This window comes from Labeo rohita, chromosome 21, assembly GCF_022985175.1.
Source record: "Labeo rohita strain BAU-BD-2019 chromosome 21, IGBB_LRoh.1.0, whole genome shotgun sequence".
Taxonomy (NCBI): Eukaryota; Metazoa; Chordata; class Actinopteri; order Cypriniformes; family Cyprinidae; genus Labeo; species Labeo rohita.
This window is the reverse complement of record NC_066889.1, coordinates 50,016-72,138: the sequence shown is the minus strand read 5'-3', so window position 1 is coordinate 72,138 and position 22,123 is coordinate 50,016. Positions and strand designations below refer to the sequence as shown.

Sequence of the window (22,123 nt, the reverse complement as noted above, 5' to 3'; positions counted from 1 at the left end):
TGGACCGAAGATCAGGACCAGACTCGTGACAGCCTCTATTTTGAACTTCCAAAATGTAGTTTAAATGCAGCTTCAAACGATCCCAGATGCGTTCGTAAACAATCCCAGCCGAGGAAGAAGGGTCTTATCTAGCGAAACAATCAGTTATTTTCATAAAAAAAAATTATATACTTTTTAATGTCAAACGCTCGTCTTGTCTTACTCTGCCTGAACAGTTTTTGTTCCGGTTCATGTCAGTTAGTGTATGTCGAAAAACTCCCATCTCATGTTCTCCCTCAACTTCAAAATCGTCCTATATCACTGTTTTACCTTTTTTGTTAAGGGTGTTTGATCTTTGCATGTTCACTTTGCAAACACTGTGTCTGTACTTCTGCAGTGATGTAGGATGATTTTGAAATGATTTTTGAAATTGAGGGAGAAAATACGATTGGAGTTTTTCCACATACCCTAACTGTCTTGAGCCAGAATACACAGAGTTCAGGGAGAGAAAGACAAGACGAGCGTTTGAGATTAAAAAGTATTTATAGTTTTTTACGATTTCTTAGGCACAATTTTAAAAACAAGGCTCATTTTGTCACAACACTACACACAATTTACACATCTGCATGCACAAGTAGCAGAACATCTCAGATCTTTTGCAAAACAAAACACTTAATTCAAAACTTTACAATAATTGAACAAAACCCACTTTTGGTACAATATGACACACACATGGTTCATCTTGTCACATTTCTACCTTTCTAATGATACAGTCTGGGTTTGGTTTTTCCCTTTTTTTGAGATATTGCATTCCAGAAATCAACATTGTTCAACGCTACAAACACGTGTTATAAATAGTGTGACGAGTCGGCTGCCTCCCCCCTAATTATCATCGTCACCCTGTCGGTAATCGCCGCCCTTCACCAGGCTCCCGACAGGAGTGGGTGTGGGAGGAGGAGGGGCGCTGAAACAGTCAGGTCTGGCGGCGTGTGATGAGGCACACCTGATGTGAATGAAGCCTCATCACCGCCGCTGTTAAAATGCCGAGCGCACCTCTCCTCGGGAGACCGGTCTCTTCCCCGTGCATGCACACTGGTGTCCTCGTGTGTCCAGGAAGGGAGCGTAGAGGGGATGAGCGCCGCCGAAATGATGGACGAGCTGCCGGACCCGCGGTCCGGACGTGAACCGCACCCAGACGGCTGCGGGCTAGGATGCCGGGCCGATTTACCCGCCTCAGGAAGTGCCGTGATGAAAGGTGGATGAAGCCGCTGAAGGAAGCCGCTACCCCTCGTGCCGCGGACCTCGGCGGGGAGCGAGTGCGGCCGCCGGACTCCGCCCCTTACCGGGACCCTTCCCTTCTGAACACTGCCCCCCCCCCCCTTCACGGAACCCCTGCACGTCAAGGACACCAGATCCCCAATTTATTTTGGACACTTTTATTTCCCCTTTTTGGACACTTTTGTTTATATTGTTTAATAAAAGCCTCTCCGAGGCCTGACGTCACGCCCACTGTGTCTGTCGTTTTGCTCCTCCCGCCACAATAGAAACTCTGCCTATGCTTACGCCTGTTAATCGTTCTTGTTTTATATTCTTTGTTCTTGTTGCTTTTGTGCAATACATAAACAGCACTTCATTTGTTTTAGACTTTTTTTTTTTGTTAGATATTTCTATTTTGCAGGAGTCCCGCAAATCATTTTTTTCTTTCGCTTCCTGCACACACATGAGTGTCTGCTCGCCCGCACCCGCCCATTAAGTCTTGTCCCGCACCGCTCTCTGGTGCGTCGAGTCCAGTGCCAGTGGATTAGAGACCTGCACTCCCGCTGGACTCGACGCTACAGAGAGCGGCGCGGGACAAGACTTGATGGGCGGGTGCTGGCGGGCAGAGACTCATGTGAAGACAATAGAAGCTGATGCGTTGCTCTCCGCATCTGGCACGTTCTCAAGAAGTTTTAATGTGCCGTGCTGCCATTTCAGGTGTTTTAAATTGGATATGGAGTTTTTCACGGTTGAAAAGGTTTTCTTCCCCTCTAATTGACAATGCACGATAATGTTCTTGCCTTTGACATAAATAAACTCAAATTAATGATTGTATTTCCAGCTACAGAACGCGTACTTTCCTCTCTCCCATGCTGACTTTGTTGTCATTGGTAGTATCCGCCTCACAGGCGCTTACCAGTCAAAGTAAGTCTCAGGTAAAGGTTGCGTGTTCTAGCCAACACCCTTTTTACAATCTAGATGATAAAACACATTCTGTCGGCAATGATGTAACGCAGCGGTAACGCATGCTTGTAACTATACTCTGATTACTCGTTTGGAAATTATAACGCGTTAAATTACTCCGTTACTAAAAAAATAATCAAATTACATGCGTTACTGCCCAACACTGGCTGTGAAGTATATGTAAAGGAATACCACTGTGATGTTACAGTACTGCGTACAGTTTGAAAGTACAGTATGTGAAAAAGAACCTAACCAATGACATCTTGTGGTGGCATTTTCGACAGAATGGTTGGACGATCTCCTCAAGGTGTAAGTGAACAGCTCTTTACTCAACAACAAGAGCTCGCCATCATTGAAATGGTGCGAGAAAATAATGCAATCCGACTTTGTGAGTTGCAACATTGCATAATTGCAGATAGAAATGTATTCAACAATATCAACAGGATCAGCATTTCTACACTAAGTCGCATCCTACAGAAACATAACTTCAGAATGAAGCAGCTGTACAGGGTGCCATTTGAGAGGAACAGTGTCAGGGTCGAGGATCTGCGCCATGATTATGTGCAGCTATGTGTCACTTTACTTTACATACTATATATTATGATGTGGGAATGAGGGTTTATGCTGCCACCTGCCTACCTCTATACCGACCCAACCCGGCCCCTACTTGTGTGAAAATATAGACATTGTAGTTAATGTATGTGTTTTCAGTAACACTATTTTCTGTTACAGACGGTTCTGGATTTTGATGCCGCCAAACTGCCACATGAGTTCATCTACGTGGATGAGGCAGGCTTCAATCTGGCCAAAACCAAGTGTCAGGGCTGTAATTTAGTTGGACAAAGGGCTGTTGTAAATGTCCCTGGCCAGCGTGGAGGAAATATCACCTTGTGTGCTGCAATTAGTGTCCAAGGAGTCCTGCGTCACCATGCCACTCTAGGTCCCTACAATACAGGACACATCATTGCATTTCTAGATGCATTACATGCAGTTGTGCAGGACAGACCAGAGCAGTCCAGGTTCGTTGTCATCTGGGATAATGTTAGTTTCCACTCTGGTCCGAGATTGGTTCAACAACCATAACCATTTCACAGTTTCATACCTGCCTCCTTACGGCCCATTTCTAAATGCAATCGAGGAATTCTTTTCAGCGTGGCGGTTTAAAGTATATGATCGGCAACCACACGCCCGCATGACTCTTCTGCAAACAATGGAAGAGGCACGCGGAGACACTAATTTTCCCCGATGCCTAGCCCGCGAGGACATCACCTGTGATGTTGACGAGGTCTTGTGGCCAGACCCAAATAGAAGGCGGGATCCATAAGCCACACCCCCCCCCCAGCCCCCCACCACACACACACGCAAAACACACGCAAAACACACACAAAACAAGTATATGTTTTTTTCCCCCCAATAGCAGTTTATCCAGTAATTGTTTTGTTTTTTTTTTACTTTTGTTTTGTCGCTAAATTTGATGATTTGTGATTCAATTTTTCTTTATTTCTGTAAGAATGTTTGTTTTTTGTAAAAACTCTTGTTTGATTACTGCAGAAATTCTGCTTTTGAGTTTTACAGAAGACTGAGTCTGAGCACATGACAGTAAAAATAGAAACACAAAGACTGCAGTGTTTTATATAAAGCCCATCAGTGCGTTTCTGGTGATATGAAAGAATTCAAATGGTGCTTGTGTGTATGGTTTTGTTACAAGAATTTCATTTTTAGAAAGGAGTGTTAAGTTTTGATTGTAGTATTTTATTTTGGCATAGATGTGAGTTGTTAATCTCCAAATGCTATGATTGGCTTGTGTGTAGAGTTTTGACATAATGAGCCAAATTCTGCAAAAAGTGTGTAAGCAACAGGCAAAAACTCTAATCTAATACCTAGTCTGTCTAATACTTAGTCTGTCTAGAAATGTGAGTATGTGGCCGGTGTTGCAAGGACCTATTTTGGCATGCCGGTGGAGGAGCGCATTCTGTGTGATTGCAGCATATATTGTGATGTTACCACCATGTTGGCCTGGGACATTCAAAATAGCCTTTGGCCAAAGATGTTTCTCCCTATTCCTCTTCCTCTTACTGCAACACTGTTGTCTTTTTATAGCGCTTACACCTTGATTGTTGAGTTTACAGTTAAGCAGCGAAGTGTCTGCACACCTGATGGCCACGTTTGATCAGTTGGTTCACATGTGTAGTGTTTTGGAAATCAGTGCCTTAAAATGCTGAAGAAGTGACATCATGTTAGATTTCTGCCAAATGTAGAGAAGTGTGTGTAGTGTTTTGCAAAAAGTGTGAGGCTGAGAATGTGCTTATAGTTGTGTAGATTTGGGCTGAGGTTTTGCTCCATGAGTGTCAGGTTTCACTAACTGTGTGTTATTTTTAATTTTAGTGTGTAAGCAATTGTAAAAAACCAAAAAAATGCTGAATACCCTTTTCTACATATACTAACTCTTTCAAAACACAGCAAACCTGATTCAAAACAGAGTCATTCAGTCAAAACATTGCCACTAGTTTCTATCCAGCAGAAACATATAGTCAATCATAGCACAGTGACTGTCAAAAAACCAACAATTAATGGCTTTACAAACACTGCATTGCTTGACATGTTTCAGTTCTACCTGCATATAATAGACAATATAAAAATAAATATTTTTTTTTCTGTAATTTAGCCTTCAGTTTACCTTCAACTGAAACCCGTTTAACATTTTTAAGTGTTGAATGTGTTTGTTCTTGGCAACATACTACTGAATGAGTCAATGAGTCACTTTATAATCCAACATACATGGCCTTTGGATACTATGCAAAGTTGTTTCTGTCACAGTATAAGAAAATAAGTAATCTTTTGATCTCACAATTCAGACTTCTGCTGGAATTGTGAGTTTCCATCTTGCAATTCAGACTTTATTAGAATTTTGAGATACTGTATATTCACAATTGCAAAAAAAAAAAAAAAAAAAAAAAAATCAGAATTGTGAGATACAAAAGTCAAATTACCCTTTATATTCTATGGCAGAAATAAGCTTTCATAGGTTTCACACGTGTAAAGGGGAAAAAACAAACAAACAAACATAAAAATGCACAGTCCAACACATTCTTACTCCTCTCTCTGTTTTTCTGAACTGCTCCTCTCCCTCTGCCAGGCATTATTTTTTTCTCTGTCTCTGATTCTTTGTGTTGCTCTGCGTCCACAAAACCAAATCAAAGAGGTCTTTTTACTCTATGTTGTTGATGTAATGGAAAGAGCTTCAACACCTGACTATTCCTCAAACTGAGAATGGAATCGGCTTTTCTAAATATTTCAGTGATCTTGTTGCTTAAAGGTGCTAATCAGTTGTTACAGTATTTTATATAGAGAGATTTTTTCAATACTTCTGAGCTGTTGTTGTTGCAGAAGTAGAAGTTTAATACTATATTTAAGGTTTGGAACATTACGTCTTCATTTCTGACATGCTGTGTTTAAGCATTTGCAAGTAAGACTAAAAAGATCCATGATTTTGGTTTTGGGTAAGCATTGTATGAAAAGAAAATGTAAGCATTTTAGAAACATGATAATTGATTGCATATTGTGCAAAAACAACACAAATTGCGTTAATGGTCACAACAGACGGATGTTGTGCTAATTGTGTTTAGAGTTTTGAAAATGTGACTAGAAACTGGACAAAAGGATGTTAGCAACTGCAAAAACTGTAAACAGCATAAAAGCCAGCCACTGCTTCATTCATAAAACACCACGTTCAACTTGTGTTCAGTGAACAGGACTGAATGTCGAACCGTTCCGTTCCATTCTGACGCGGCAGTAGGGAGCCCCGCTGCTCAAAGCCAACTTGGTCGAGGACAGGACGGAAACTCGTTCATCGCCAGTTTTAAATCAAATCTATTTTAGTACCTCTGTATCAGGATCCTCATCGAGTTTGTTGATTTTGAAAAACATTCGAACTGAAATTCGTCCTGACCTTTCTCCCCCAGTCGAGTCAGCTGAAGTGGTTCAGTCCGTGATAGCGGAAGTTCTGACGGCAGACCGTAGAGGGAGTAAGTGAAGTTCCAGACTCTTGGTCGAGTTTGTGTTGATATATGTAAGACGACAGCAGAAACACCGCACACAGACCCAGAGATGCGGCGAAAGCAGAAGAGGTTGCTGCAGATCGCGCTGCTGCTCCTGTTGGCCTTCCTGTTCCTTCCGAACGTCGGCTTGTGGTCCGCGTATCTGGAGCGAATGTTTGACAGCTCGGCGGACGGAGCCGGACTCGCGCACGTACAGGTACGACAGCGTCCATAAAGCGTTCGTACACCTCTGTTTTTGCAGGATCGCAGCAGAAACTCTTAGCTCGCACTGATATGGCAGTGTTAAAAGTGTATTTGACTTGTTTCCGTTCCGTCTGAACGGAAGATGAGGAACGCGACGCGACTAAAACGCTCCGCGGGACCGCGCTCGGTGGGGTTGTCGTTGTGTCGCGTCGCTCGCGCTGTAGACAGGCTTGTCAACGTGCTAGTAAGTTATTGGTGGATCGGTAATTATGTGGTTCTTCTGAACAAAGTTCACAGTCCGACAACAAACTGACTTAAGACGTTATTGGAGTTGTGCCATGTGTGATTCTGACATGGAAAGCAGAACGCGTTCTTGAGGTTAAACAAGTTGTTCAATTTTCTCCTTCGTCTTTCTTGGATTGTCAATGTACACCTGAACAATAAATATGAAAATGAAAGAAAAGCATCATTTTACTCTCTCAACGGTTGTTTAGCACTGTTCTCTGCTTTAGAACAGTATTGATTATTTTTCAGATAGTGTCTTTGCATAAGGACAAATTAAAGCCTTTTTAATAAATAAATAAATAAAACCACGCTACTATACGATCCTTTGTTTACTTGATTGTGTTGTAATGGACCAGTTCAGTTTTTATTGTCCTCAAAAAAAGAAGCAATAAAAAAGCATCGTTACTTTTCTTTTAGGAATTTTAAAAGAGTTTTATGGTAAATTAAAGGAATCACTCACACAAAAGTATGAATTACAGTCAAATTTTCTTGATGAATATCTGATTGAATTAATTTAGTACAGCATCAGCTCATTCTAACTCTTGAAATGACAGCCAAGAGTGTGGTCAAAACGTGATAAGTGGAAGTGAGTGAGTGTCGTCCTTCGGTTAAATGAGGCCGTGACTCTCTGCGGTCAAAAAACATCTCGGCGTGAATGGCCTTCATCTCTCTGTCTCCTCCACATCAGTAGCTGGATGGGCAGATGTGTGTTGGGCGATGTAACATACGCAGATGTTTTTTTTTTGTTTTGCTGTTGCTTGAGGAGTTTCTCCTTCTCACAGTGTAAATAAAACACTGAGTAAAAACACTCACTGGCTACTGGAACATGATTTTTAATAATTTAACTACCTTCTTTAACTGTTGGTAACAAAAAAGTTTGTTATATGTTTGTAAAGTGACCCTGAGTTTGCAGAAAGGAGCTATGTAGAATAAATCCCTTCTTATTATTAAAGTACAAATTGCTTTAAAAGTGTTCGTAATAAAAGAGGAACAAAGAAACCCTCCAAGTAAAAGCAGAAAGAGTGCTGGAAGTTTTTGACAGAGCAGTTTGTTTTATTAGTGTGCAGGACTGTCGGTCTGCATTGACACTGATATGATGGACTGTTGACATGAATTTCTCTCAAAGACAAACAGTCTTTGCCATTGCAGCACTTCTGACATCAGCAATCCGATCCGTAGCTTATGCAGTCAAAACACGTTCGGTGCTGTGAAAAGCTTTCCCTGCTCTAAATTCCCTCACTAGCGTCACAGGGCTTTGGAATGACATGAGGATTATGAATATAATATGTCTTCCTCTAAGCGGCGCTTATGATGGGAAGGGATCGCGTTCATAGGGAAAGGCTGAACGTGGTGTTGTTGAAAGGCGGCGTTGTCCGCGGCCCTCGTCTGGCTCTGGTCCAGGCCGCTGGTCTGATAGCGCCTCTGTTTCCTGGTGGAAGAGGCCGAGCTTCAGCAGGTGCAGGAATCGCAGCATCAATCCCTCACACACATTCACACACGTCACCGCGCTTCACTCACGCTCACTAATCACACCTGTAAGAACGCTTTCATGCCACCTCGTGCACAGAAACGGCTTTTCCATTCTCACTCATTCATCTGATTTACCACACTGTTTGGCTTCATTGCCAAGTTTTTTTTTTTTTTTTTTTTTACAGCAGGACGTGCTTGTTAGTAAAAGAGGTGCGGTTGTTTGCATTTAAAAAACAGACACGTAGCAGAAAACTATACCACGTCCCGATTCACCTGCTTACGTCACGTCCTAAAGTATGTGCTCTTTTGGTGAAGACGACGTCGATCCGTTCTAGCGTGTAGCAGAAGAGCAGACAAGCTTTGGGACAAACGACCACCTCGTAAAACTGCCTTCTGTCCCCGTAAAGCCGCCCGTCAGTCATCCTGTCGCATTCGTGACGATTCTTTTAGTCTGATGCCGCACGGTGAGATCGTTCCATGTTTCAGCAGAGCAGAAATAAGAATTTTTCTGTCTTGCAAAGGGTTTCATACAGACTTTTCATACAGGTCACCGTTCTAACTCTGGCCCTAACTCTATATTATATAAAAATAAGAATCCTATTTCAATCACTGATTCGTCACTGGTTCTGGTATTTTGTAAAAGGCCGGTTAGTTTGATTCCCGTGTTTAGACACAAAGTCCTTCTTTCTGTTTCCTCAGGTGTTCTTGTACTGCTTCACAACTAATGCACGACAGTTCAGTAGAGACTGGAGTCGCCCTCATAACATCACATGCTGTTTGTGTGTTTTTCAGAGAATGAACAGACACAAAGTGCAGAACGACGGCGTTCGCAAAAAGGACTGGCACGACTACGCACTTATTAAGAGCGAAGCGGCACGTTCAGGTACGTCACGTGATGCGTGAATTCATCATAGAGCTGGACTACGGGTGAAGTGTGATGGTAACGGCGTCATGTGTTGAAGGTGTGGGCGAGCAGGGCAGGCCGTACCCGCTGACCGACTCGGACCGCGTGGACCAGGCCTACAGGGAGAACGGATTCAACATATTCGTCAGCAATCGCATCGCCCTCAACAGATCCCTGCCTGACATCAGACACCCCAAGTGAGCCGCTTTCTTCTTCCACTTCAATATAAACCACCACAGCACACATCCGTCATGACTGCTGTCGATTGCAGTGCTGCTCTTTATTGCGCCTCCCTCCTTTAGGTACGTGAACAGCAGATACGGGACAGCGTGAATTCAGCTCTGCTTGAGTTACTGTGTAGAGCACAACAGTGTTGGGCGATAGGCTCGATTTTCATATCGCCCTATGGTCAGCCTGTGAGATACACGATACTGTCGTGCTAATTTATTGAATTATTTATTTTGTTTCATCGCTGGCAAATAAATCAGCACCAGCATAAGGCTAAGAGCAGCCCAATGTTTTCAAGAGTTCCTGAGTTATTCAAAATGCAGCTACAAAAAACGAGCGAAGAACATTTACTTTATCGAAGAACGTCATTACTGACTAGCCTAGTGCAAGTTTTTGCACTTTAATAGTACCATAAGTGAATACAATAGTTACATCACTGTATGATTCTTATCCCTTATTTACACTGCACACATCTGCGGAGCTAAGTTTCCCCCCCGAAACGAGTTACTGTACCGCCCTTTTCCATCTTCTCCCCTCCTTGCTGAACGGGATCAATTTCAAAAGTGAAAGTAAAATTACAGATTGAACGCTTCCCAACGGAAACACGCGCTCCCGCTCACCGTCATTTGTGCCTTTTGTGTTTATAGCAAACACCTCGCGGAAAGTTTCTGAAGCCCCCAGAAGCGGCTCTGCACTGCGTCGCTAAAGTCAGACGACTAGTCTGTTTGTGACGGATAATAATAATGATCGTCTTGCTATGGTCAGGCGATATCTCTGACTATCGGCACAACAGCAGTGCATTATGACTACAATAACAGGCCGACAATTTCTTTGCTCTATGTATTAAAAATTGTACAATAAAAGGATCAGGATCAAATAATCTAGAGGTATGAAAATGTTAACAAGGCAGTCTATCATATTTTCTATTTCCCTGTATAATCCTGGTTATTATTTCACTGACACAGTGGTTTGGTCAGTAAGTCTGTCCCTGGTTCATGTCCCAGTTGAGTTTGCATGTCGTCCCGTGTGGGTTCGCTCTGGTTTCACATGAATTGAGACACTGAGAGAACTAGAGACACGAACCTGCCCGTGTTAGTCCTGCGATGACCGTCCGTCCAGGGTGTTTCTCCGTCTCCAGTGGATCTAATTGTAAGCTTTTTATTCGCAAATCAAGACAATCCAGGAGTAAAAGTTAAACAAAAACAGAAGGCAAAATTCGGAAACTGTTATCACAGCTGATTCAATAACCTTATAGCTAAATTTTATTTGGAAACAACATTCTTTCGTTTAGGTAGTAAAACTGAACAGTTACCACCTGTGATCAGTGTAAGATGCCTGATGTGTGTCCGTTTGGGTTCCGGTTCCAAGACAAAATATATTTGCGCAGTAGTGGACAAACCAGTTTAACCAGACAATTAGTGTAGAGTTGAGAAAACAGACCTGGCGGCATTTTTGATGACCAGTTCCCTCGTTCTTCATGCCTCACCTTCACAGACGTTGACTCATTGAAACCCAATGACACAAATGTCTAAATTATCCACGATATTTAATATTCTTGATGCCGCTCTGCTGCACTTCATTACGTGCTGATTTTTTGGAAAGCTTTTGAAGATTCAGGCTGACCTGCCTCAGTGTAAGAGCGCTCGTCAGTGTCAAAATGATTGAGACTGATGTTTTTGACCAGGCTGTCGCCACGCGCGATCGCACCGTGATGTAGATTTAATACAGCAGTGAATATGGTTAATACCCATAGCTTTAGCGTGGGACTAAATGAAATTTAAAAAAAAAAAAACCAAAGCACAGCCGTCACGAGTGCGTATAACGGTCGTCGCGCTGACTGCAGGCTCATTTGTGTGTTGCAGCTGTAAGACGAAGCTGTACGCAGAAGATCTTCCCAACACCAGCATCATCATCCCCTTCCATAACGAGGGTTGGTCGTCTCTGCTGCGCACGGTTCACAGCATCCTCAACCGCTCGCCGCCACAGCTCATCGCCGAGATCATCCTCGTGGACGACTTCAGCGACAAAGGTAGGACGAAGATCCTGCGTCCGTCGGGCACTTCAGCAGCTTGTTCATTCAGAGTCAAATCGGGTCGGTGTGTGAATGGTACACGTAGACCAGGATCATCTGCCATCAGAAACGTTATGAAAACCAGGCTGTATGTCGTGATGAAATCACCGTCAGTGTCCAGGCCTTATGTGTCATCTTGTGTGAATCGGCCAGCATATTTGATTTGCGTGACAGATTTTAAGCTGCCGTTTCTAGTCAGATGATCCTCGTCTGTACCGCGTCACGTGTTTGCATGAGCGTCAGATTATGACGGCTGTAATCCTCTCTCTGTGAGTCTGCTTATGAGCGCTGTGTCTTGTTTTAATCAAACACGTTTCAGTTTTTGGGTTTCATCTCATTCGCTGTATTTATGTCTGGATCTAATGTTGGTTCCTATCACTGAAGTCAGAACCAGCCTAGACACTAACATAACATAACACTATAAAGGATGGTAAAACAAAGGGTTAAAAATATAAAGGCTGGGTATATCAGCTCTGACACATACATATCACAATATATCACGAACCACTGACATCCAAGCCATTTTTTATGATTCTTGTAGTCAACACTGTGACTCAGAATGAGCAAAATATTGTGCTGTCTGTCTGAAATAAGTCATATTTGAATCATTATAGAGACAAACTTAATCACAGCTTGTGTTTTATAATCATCACATCTGAAGTGATTTCATTGGTGGACTCAGCAGCATTGAGAGAGGAAGAGGGTTCAAGATTAAACTCTACTGAGAGTCTTTTAAAGTCACATGATGTTTTTTTATTTTTTGAGGAACAGACCAAAATGTATTCATCACTCCTGAAATTTGTGCCACATGCTGCATCACGATGGTTCACGTGAGAACCGGCAGCATCCGGCGCTATTATAGCCCCTTTCACACGTACGGTCCTTACTGGTAAATTACTGTTAATAGAGCAGGATCTTTTCAAAAATATTTGTTATGGCAAAAACTTATGGCAATTTACCGGTAAGTTGTAACATTACCAGTAAATTGCCGATATGTGCTCTGTGTGAACGCAAAATTGCAAAAAAGTTTTTACCGGTATGAGCACATAGAAAGCGTGTTTTTTTTAAAAATTTGTTTTACTATGGTGCTGCGTGCGATGGCTGGCGTCTCCATGTGTCCGTGTCTCTGTGTCCTCTAGAGCATCTGAAGGCTCCTCTGGAGGAGTACATGGTGCGGCTACCGAAGGTTCGAATCCTGCGCACTAAGAAGCGTGAGGGTCTGATCCGGACCAGACTGCTGGGCGCCGCGGCCGCGAAGGGTCAGGTCATCACGTTCCTGGACTCGCACTGCGAGGCCAATGTCAACTGGCTGCCTCCGTTACTGGGTGAGAGAGAATCGAACACTGCTATCATCCTGTTATTCCTGTGAAGATGCTCTGAAACAATCTGTACTGCATACAGCGCTGTAGAAAGAAAATACGGAAGTTCTAAGCGGCCATGTATTAATGTTTTTTTTTTCCTTCTTGTTTTCTCGTGATCACGAGTTAATTTTCTTGTGATCTCGACATAACAAAAGTTGTTTTTTACCCGAGAAGTGCAGTGTTGCCTTTATGGCATATTTGCAAGAAATAGCCTATGCAACAGCCAAACATTAAAAAAACTTAATTGTGACTAATTTGCGAAGGGGTACATCGGATGAACTCTTATTCTGCACAATGGGGACAGACAGTAAAGACAGAATCCAAAAAATTGGATTTACAGGGCCGCCCACGCACAAATAATAAAGCGCTCTTTCACAAATCTAGCTTAATTTTTGTTTGTCCATTTTTCAAACTGAACGAAATAATAATAATATTTATCATCATTATAATACAATCAAACTATGTTTTGTCATTTCTCTTCTATTTCCTTCTGTTCGTATTTCGATTTGAATCGACTATTCAACAATAAACGTTTTGATGTGATCATCTTAAACGAGTCATATCCTCTGGGTCTGAGTGCAGTTATTGGAGAGCATTATATGGTAGACAGATTGGTCTACAATTGATACCATTACATTAAAATGCATTTAAAATAACACGATCCATCAAGCTGACTGGCAATGAAATTGACTACACGTTCAGGGTCGCTATATTGTCTTCCACAATAAAGCTGCAGACCGGCCAGCCTTCTTCTCAAGTGTCGAACACTTTCGTGTAAGTTGTCAATGACTGACAGACACAGAGCTATTTCAGTTTGAGTGAGTCCCTGATCAAAGTAAACGCGAATACGATCATCAATGATGCTGCCTGATGTTCTTATGTCAGATACACAGAGAAAATTAAGTCGTGATAACGACAAAACAAGACGGAAAAAAATTAAAATCCATGGCAACTTAGAACTTCCGTAATAAATGATTTTTTTTTTTTTTAGCTCCTGAAGCTGTTATTTAATGGCAGTGAATTATTGATTTTCAGATCGCATCGCGGAGAACCGCAAAACGATTGTGTGCCCGATGATCGACGTGATCGACCACGATAACTTCGGCTACGAGACGCAGGCCGGCGATGCGATGCGAGGGGCTTTCGACTGGGAGATGTACTACAAACGCATCCCTATTCCAGCTCGGCTGCAGAAATCAGACTCCAGCGACCCGTTCGAGTGAGTGACAGTCGGACCGGACGTGATGACGTGACGCCTGCGGGACTGTGTGTGTGTGTGTGTGTGTGTGTGTGTGTGCGCTATATATCGCATGCTGTTTGTTTCTCTATGAAATACTGTATTTCTGACATTCTGGAGGGAAGACGTTTTGAAAATTCACACTTGGTTACTTCCTGCATCTTGAGCAATCGTGTCATTATCTGATACGTTTAATTGACATAAATGTGTCTCATAAAGACCGATATAAATGTAGTCATCCATGAGTTGAATTCACAAACTCAGCAGCAGATGTGACGTGTTGTTACGTGGTTACATGTCATTTTATAAATCTGAGCTCAGTTCTGGTGGGAGAATCCAGCGCTCAGCACAAGTAATGAAGATGACAGCAGTCTCAGTGTCATTTTGGAGATCCGCGCCGTTTGTGTGGAGACCTGTGTTGCGGTAGCGCTGTGGCGTCTCACTAACCGTAAACACACTCTCACACCTGGTGTTCCCTTTTGAAGGAAGTTTACATCAGTGAAAACAGAAATGTGAGCAGGCCCTCTGTGTTTTTGACCTGATTGACTTCCTTTGTGCTCCACAGAAGACAGAGCGTGGCAAATAGATATATGAAAATATAAATAACTACATTTATTGACTATTTTTGCACCAAGTACTTTAATTTAAAGGACTGAATTCATTCACACGTGTCTCCTCGTTGATCTGAAGTGTTTCGCTACCGGCTAAGGCGGTCGATCGGCTCTGAATACTCTTATTCAGGGTTTATGTCTGTGTATTGCTGAATGTTTCAGCGGTTATGCTTCTCTCTGTGTTGTGAGTTTAGTTTGAGCAGTCTCTCTTTTTCTTCTCGGTGAGGTCTCCTGTGATGGCGGGCGGTCTCTTCGCCGTGGACAGGAAGTGGTTCTGGGAGCTGGGAGGATATGACACGGGTCTGGAGATCTGGGGAGGAGAGCAGTACGAGATCTCGTTCAAGGTAATGAGATAAATCGGCATAAACCTAATAGACCTGCACACGTTCACTCAACCAGGTCACAGCGATACTGGTATGACAGTCACACCGGTTACACTAGCAACAGTTGCTATGTCATTATCCTAGTGAATACAGTGGCCTTAATTAATGTATAGATGTCGATACATCAAGCTTTTCGAGCAACAACAGTAAAAAAAAATCCCACATTTGAGACGGAGAGTAAAACAAAGATTGTTTCAGAGTGCAACTGCGTGCACTGTGTTTCTCTGTATGTTGATTTAGATCACATGTACAGTGGGTACGGAATGTATTCAGACCCCCTTAAATTTTTCACTCTTTGTTATATTGCAGCCATTTGCTAAAATCATTTAAGTTCATTTTTTTTCCTCATTAATGTACACACAGCACCCCATATTGACAGAAAAACACAGAATTGTTGACATTTTTGCAGATTTATTAAAAAAGAAAAACTGAAATATCACATGGTCCTAAGTATTCAGACCCTTTGCTGTGACACACATATATTTAACTCAGGCGCTGTCCATTTCTTCTGATCATCCTTGAGATGGTTCTACACCTTCATTTGAGTCCAGCTGTGTTTGATTATACTGACTGGACTTGATTAGGAAAGCCACACACCTGTCTATATAAGACCTTACAGCTCACAGTGCATGTCAGAGCAAATGAGAATCATGAGGTCAAAGGAACTGCCTGAAGAGCTCAGAGACAGAATTGTGGCAAGGCACAGATCTGGCCAAGGTTACCAAAAAAATTCTGCTGCACTTAAGGTTCCTAAGAGCACAGTGGCCTCCATAATCCTTAAATGGAAGACGTTTGGGACGACCAGAACCCTTCCTAGAGCTGGCCGTCCGGCCAAACTGAGCTATCGGGGGAGAAGAGCCTTGGTGAGAGAGGTAAAGAAGAACCCAAAGATCACTGTGGCTGAGCTCCAGAGATGCAGTCGGGAGATGGGAGAAAGTTGTAGAAAGTCAACCATCACTGCAGCCCTCCACCAGTCGGGGCTTTATGGCAGAGTGGCCCGACGGAAGCCTCTCCTCAGAGCAAGACACATGAAAGCCCACCTGAAGGACTCCAAGATGGTGAGAAATAAGATTCTCTGGTCTGATGAGACCAAGATAGAACTTTTTGGCCTTAATTCTAAGCGGTATGTGTGGAGAAAACCAGGCACTGCTCATCACCTGTCCAATACAGTCCCAACAGTGAAGCATGGTGGTGGCAGCATCATGCTGTGGGGGTGTTTTTCAGCTGCAGGGACAGGACGACCGGTTGCGATCAAGGGAAAGATGAATGCGGCCAAGTACAGGGATATCCTGGACGAAAACCTTCTCCAGAACGCTCAGGACCTCAGACTGGACCGAAGGTTTACCTTCCAACAAGACAATGACCCTAAGCACACAGCTAAAATAACGAAGGAGTGGCTTCACAACAACGCCGTGACTGTTCTTGAATGGCCCAGCCAGAGCCCTGACTTAAACCCAATTGAGCATCTCTGGAGAGACCTAAAAATGTCTGTCCACCAACGTTTACCATCCAACCTTACAGAACTGGAGAGGATCTGCAAGGAGGAATGGCAGAGGATCCCCAAATTCAGGTATGAAAAACTTGTTGCATCTTTCCCAAAAAGACTCTGTATTAGATCAAAAGGTGCTTCTACTAAATACTGAGCAAAGGGTCTGAATACTTAGGACCATGTGATATTTCAGTTTTTCTGCAAAAATGTCAACAATTCTGTGTTTTTCTGTCAATATGGGGTGCTGTGTGTACATTAATGAGGAAAAAAATGAACTTAAATGATTTTAGCAAATGGCTGCAATATAACAAAGAGTGAAAAATTTAAGGGGTCTGAATACTTTCCGTACCCACTGTATATTCTCATATCTCCATCTCAGTGGCTGCATTCACAGTAAAGTCAGACACAGCGAGCCCTAGTGGTTTCAGGAAAACACGCTGTATTTCCAAACTGGCTCCAGAGTGACTTTTGTGTGGCATCTGAACTGATGACGTTTACCAGCGCTACACAGCGTGTTCCCTATGGAGCGTGATTATTGATGCTCGCATCTGATGACGAGCGCAGGCTGCTGCGACTCCTGAATGCGTGACATACTTTCATAAATACATTCATTCATATTTCACCTATAATTGTATAAATAATAACAAAACTGCAGAAGCAAAGGCACACTAACTGAATTAAAAACAGAATCTGTGTCGGCCGTCTGTAGGGTAGAGTCGTGCTAACGTTACTGTCAGCGTGTGCGTTTCTTTCATTTGAAAGACTGTTCTCATCGTGTCTAGGTGTGGATGTGTGGCGGCCGTATGGAGGACATTCCCTGCTCACGAGTGGGTCACATCTACAGGAAATACGTGCCCTATAAAGTGCCGGGTGGAGTGAGTCTCGCCAGGGTGAGTTTGACCGTCAGATCTGTCAAAGGCATCCAGATCCGGATCATTCTGAGATGACGCAGAGCAGATTTACTACATTAAAGCTGTTCTCTTTTCAATTGTGTAAATGACTCTCTGTTGATTATTTCTGCAGTTAAAGCACAAAAGCAATGAAGATCTCGGGTGTTTCTCGGACAGAAGGCTGCGTCCTTATAGTTCGGCTCTTCTGAGGGTTGTAGACTACAGTCCTCGGCATTAACGCAACAATGAGATACTACGAAAAATACTTTATATTACAAATCATATTAACTGACTTTCTATTAATGCAATACAGCGAATGACAACCCTCCTAGCGCTTTACATTTGAAATATTTTAGCATTATGTGATTAATTTACAACAAAACAAAACGAAATGCCCTCGTCTCTGAAATCTCATGAAGTAGGGTGGGCTCAGTGCCGATTCATTTTCTGATCATTTTTTGTTTTATGTGAATTGAAATGTGTGCAAAGGATTGTGGGTGATTCAGTGCATCCTTCATTATAATAAGGATGTGAAAAGAAGGCCTTCAGAGTTTGATGACGTGGCTGTCTGGATATATGCAGATTTCTGATTGAGAAACACTCGTCAGTTAGTGAACCGCTTTGAACCGAGTAGAGACGTTAGCGTAAAATGAAAACTGTGACGATATAAAGCTGTCTGTACGTCTTCAGTAAGACGCAGGGACTGAACGTGTCCTGTGCATGTGTAATCTGTGTCGCAGAATCTGAAGCGTGTGGCCGAGGTGTGGATGGACGAGTACGCGGAGTATATCTACCAGCGCAGGCCGGAGTACCGGCACCTGTCCGCCGGAGACGTGGCCGCGCAGAAGGAGCTGAGGAACAGGCTGAACTGCAGGAACTTCAAATGGTTCATGACGGAGGTGGCGTGGGACCTTCCCAAGCACTATCCGCCCGTGGAGCCTCCGGCCGCCGCGTGGGGAGAGGTGAGTGCCGACGGCCCAAAACACGGGTGCCGAGGAGCTGGAGTTCAGAATCCGAGCGTGCGGCTCACATTTCACCCAAAATCAAACACACCTGTACAGCTTCACAATCAGTAGTTAAAGCAAGTACACAGCAGAGCAGTTCCAACATCTTTCAAAGATGGTTTAGTATCTTCCTGCTGACACTAGTAGGTGCCGGTCTTAGGTGATTTAACCTGGTTTCAGATAGTCTCTCAGCCTGGTCTTAAGATGGTGTGTAGCTGCCAGCCCAAAACCCTCGCAAACCGGACTGAGAGACCTGCTAAGCCCAGCAAACCAGTTTTTGCTGATTTAATTGTATTACATAAAGTATATTTTCTAGAATACTCAAACCTGAATGACACAGCAGTGATGTCTGTGTGTTTTTTAGCTGCGTAACGTCGGCTCTGGTCTTTGCATGGAAAGCAAACACTTCTCCTCGGGCTCCCCGATCCGTCTGGAGAAATGTCTGAAGGGACGAGGCGAGCCGACCTGGAGTCACGGTCAGGTGAGAGATGGACGCTAGAGCTCAGATCCACTCCAGTGTTTCCCCTGGAAGGTCAAGTTAAATTTTATTTTCTATGTAGCGCAAGATCACAACAAAAGTCATTTAAGGCCTTTCCTATAGAACAGGTCTATACCTTGTTCTTTTATTAAACAAACTAAATGGTCTTATGTTATTTATCTTATTTAAACGACGGCATGTCATTTCTGTCCATACATGAACGGGCGTCTACAATTTCTCCGCTAAAACGCGGACGGGATCGCAGAGTCCATTCGTAAAAACAGAATTTACTCTATAGCGCGGAATGCCACGGAGTTCGTCAATTTTTGGATGCATGAGTCAAAATTGGGTCTGTCACTTAATTCAAATCGCGACATGGACTAATGTCTGTAAATATTAAAATGGAAAAAGGCGGTTTAGATATGAATCCTGCATGTTCCGCTTGGCTCTGTACGAATGAACGGCGGAAACACGGTTTGTTTACTACACAAATACAGAAGCAAAATACAGATTTTCGGCCGCTGCGTCTCAGTATATAACGACACGAACACATGAGCTTCATCTCCAGAGCTGCTGTGAGAGTCATTTTAATGTGAATTTTACCATTTCATTTGAGAAAACTAGCATCACATCATACTGTATACACACAGAAACTTCATGGAAACCTGTCAAAATAAAAGTACGGATTAACATGTAACATGAAATATATTACTTTTGTGCAGTAAGTGTACATCTTTATATGTTTATATTTCTGGCCAATTTAAATAAAACAAATGATAAAAAAATAAATATTACAACCAGATTAACCACTTAATTGTAGGAAAAAAAGTCTACAATTATTACAACTTTTTTAACAGAATATTCACACAAATTTCTTCCATGCATTAATTTTAACAGTAAACCTCTGTTTGTTTGCCAAAAAATTAAAGGGTTTGATTTTTTAATTGTTAAAAAATAAATAAATGTTTAATGCCTTATTTGATTATCAGAGTAAAAAAAAAAAAAAGATTGTAGGGCCATATTGTTCAAAATGTTGAAATTGAGAGTTTTGGACTTTTTTTTTTTTTCACCGAAATAAATGTTTTAGTATGATACAGAGAGTAAAGTACTGAAAAAAAGTACCGTTGGGTACCGTCACCCCTGCCTCATCCATCAGCCCCCCCCAAAGCTGTGAACCTAGGGGAAACACTGCCACTCCCAATGAATTCATGCACTGAAACACGCGTCTAAAGCTTTTGCCAAATGAATCACGGCAGATTCTGTCTTTCTCAGTACATTATTTGGATCATGTATGAGCTGACGCGTGTTATGAACGTACAGAATATGCAATGTTGCCTAATGCTGTGATGCAATAATAAGAGTCTGTGTGTATGTTGTGCAGGTCTTTACGTTCGGCTGGAGAGAAGACATACGTGTCGGAGACCCGCTGCACACTAAGAAGGTCTGCTTCGACGCCGTATCGAACAACAGCCCCGTGACTCTCTATGACTGCCACGGGATGAGGGGCAACCAGCTGTGGGCCTACAGGAAGGTACTTGAGCTCGTCTGTCCTGACACGTCATCAGATGTTAGAAACAGTAGTGAGAGTAAATGCTTCATTTGACCTTCTTTACCGTCTGCCGAGTTTATTATTCAAAACAAAGTTTATTTTGAACTTCCTGCCTAACTTCCACCTCAAGCCACGCCCACAACTTTTATCTTTTGTCAAACTTCTGTTTTTTTTTTTGTTTGTTTGTTTTTTTTTTTTCGAGCAGAAGTCGGTTTGGGTAAATGCCTGTAGCGGTGAACAGCAGATATATTTAGCATGAGAAAAAACTCCACAATAGTGTTTTCACGACTTTCAAAAAATAGAGAGAGATTAGTAAGAGAAGAGAAAACGATGTGAAATTTACTCTCAGTCCCACACATGCTGTGTTAGAAACACTCTCATCAACACCTTTTTGCACATGAACACACCAGGGCCTCATTGTTGTCATTTATGGCTATAAACTGCGGTACACTGACGTGTGTGTGTGTGTGTGTCGGCAGGATAAGAGCATCTATCACCCCATCAGCAACAGCTGCGTAGACTCCGATGCTGCGCAGAAGCGGATCTTCATGAACTCCTGCAATCCCTCGTCTCCCAGTCAGCAGTGGCTGTTCCAGAACACCAACGCCACAATTTTAGACTCCTTCAATGGCAATCACAATGCATAACGCTGCCAATATGAACACGAGAATCCACCGGGGCAGCTGACGCCAGCGAGAGCTTCGCGATGGCGGACGTGACGCCGCTCTCCGAAGCTCACGTGAAGAGAGACGTTCCTGTGCCTTTACTGAAACTCTGTTCTGAACGTCTGACTCCAAACCGCTGGAAAAGCTGAGCTCTGTCCTTCTTACCACACTCCCATCGTCATCATCATCATCATCATCATCGTCACTTCTGCTCACTTTCACCCCGCTGCTAAAAGCAAACGCCGGCCGCTGGGTCGGATGAGCTGCAAATGATCAGTGACCGTGTTTGCAGGGCAGCGTTTGACTGATGTGTCTGTGGAAGATCTCCATGACAGCGATGATGTCACTCTACCATTTGCATACTGCGCTATGATTGGACGGTGGTCAATCGTCTTCCCGTCTCCGATTCTCGTGTGCGGTTCGCAGACGAGACGCGCACATCGAGCGTTCCTCCGTTACCCAGAATCAGAGCCTCAGGCTTCGCCGCCGTCGGCTGCCTTGCAAACACTGTCACGGTTTTTCCTACAGAAATACGAATGTGATGCTGTCCCGTGTAAACGCTGATAGGTTTATTTATTTGACTGCTCTAATGGGGTCGTACCACAGAAGCATTGGGTTTATCATGAACGACGAAAGCAGCTTTTTTTTTTTTTTTTTTTTTTAAACTTGGTTTTATTGTTCTCTTTGTTGTATTAACATACATACACATTTTTGTTGTTTCTTTTTAGAGGACGTAATATTTTATTACAAAGACTTCAAGGCGGTTTTGTGTCCACCGTTTTGGCTGAAATCATGTACAAATTGACCATTCAGAAGCTGTCATAATTTGTTAGGTGTGTCCATAAGGGAAATATAAAATAGTCAGTCCTGTTTCCAAGATTTTGCACAGCAGACAACAGTTCAGTTGATTAAGAATTCCTTTGAGACGCGGGACGACTCGACCATATACCGCTAGATTATTTGGTCGGCTGCATTTTATGATGTTTTTTCCCCACCGTCTGTCTGTGATTTAACCAGCAGAGGTCCACCGGCTCTCGGTCACCGCTCGCACCCAAAGA

The 22,123-nt window shown here is 43.0% G+C and overlaps 1 protein-coding gene across 1 annotated transcript; it reads left to right on the top strand.

Annotated features, from left to right (window-relative positions):
* Positions 1–5,794: 5,794 nt before the first annotated feature.
* galnt10 (UDP-N-acetyl-alpha-D-galactosamine:polypeptide N-acetylgalactosaminyltransferase 10 (GalNAc-T10)) lies at positions 5,795–21,699 on the top strand. Its single transcript, XM_051093054.1, has 12 exons — positions 5,795–6,453; positions 8,988–9,078; positions 9,158–9,296; positions 11,190–11,356; positions 12,538–12,723; positions 13,795–13,978; positions 14,834–14,951; positions 17,262–17,369; positions 18,110–18,331; positions 18,738–18,854; positions 20,233–20,382; positions 20,880–21,699. The coding sequence occupies exons 1-12, from the start codon at positions 6,307–6,309 to the stop codon at positions 21,045–21,047; spliced, it is 1,797 nt and encodes a 598-aa protein (XP_050949011.1). The 5' UTR covers positions 5,795–6,306; the 3' UTR covers positions 21,048–21,699.
* Positions 21,700–22,123: the final 424 nt, after the last annotated feature.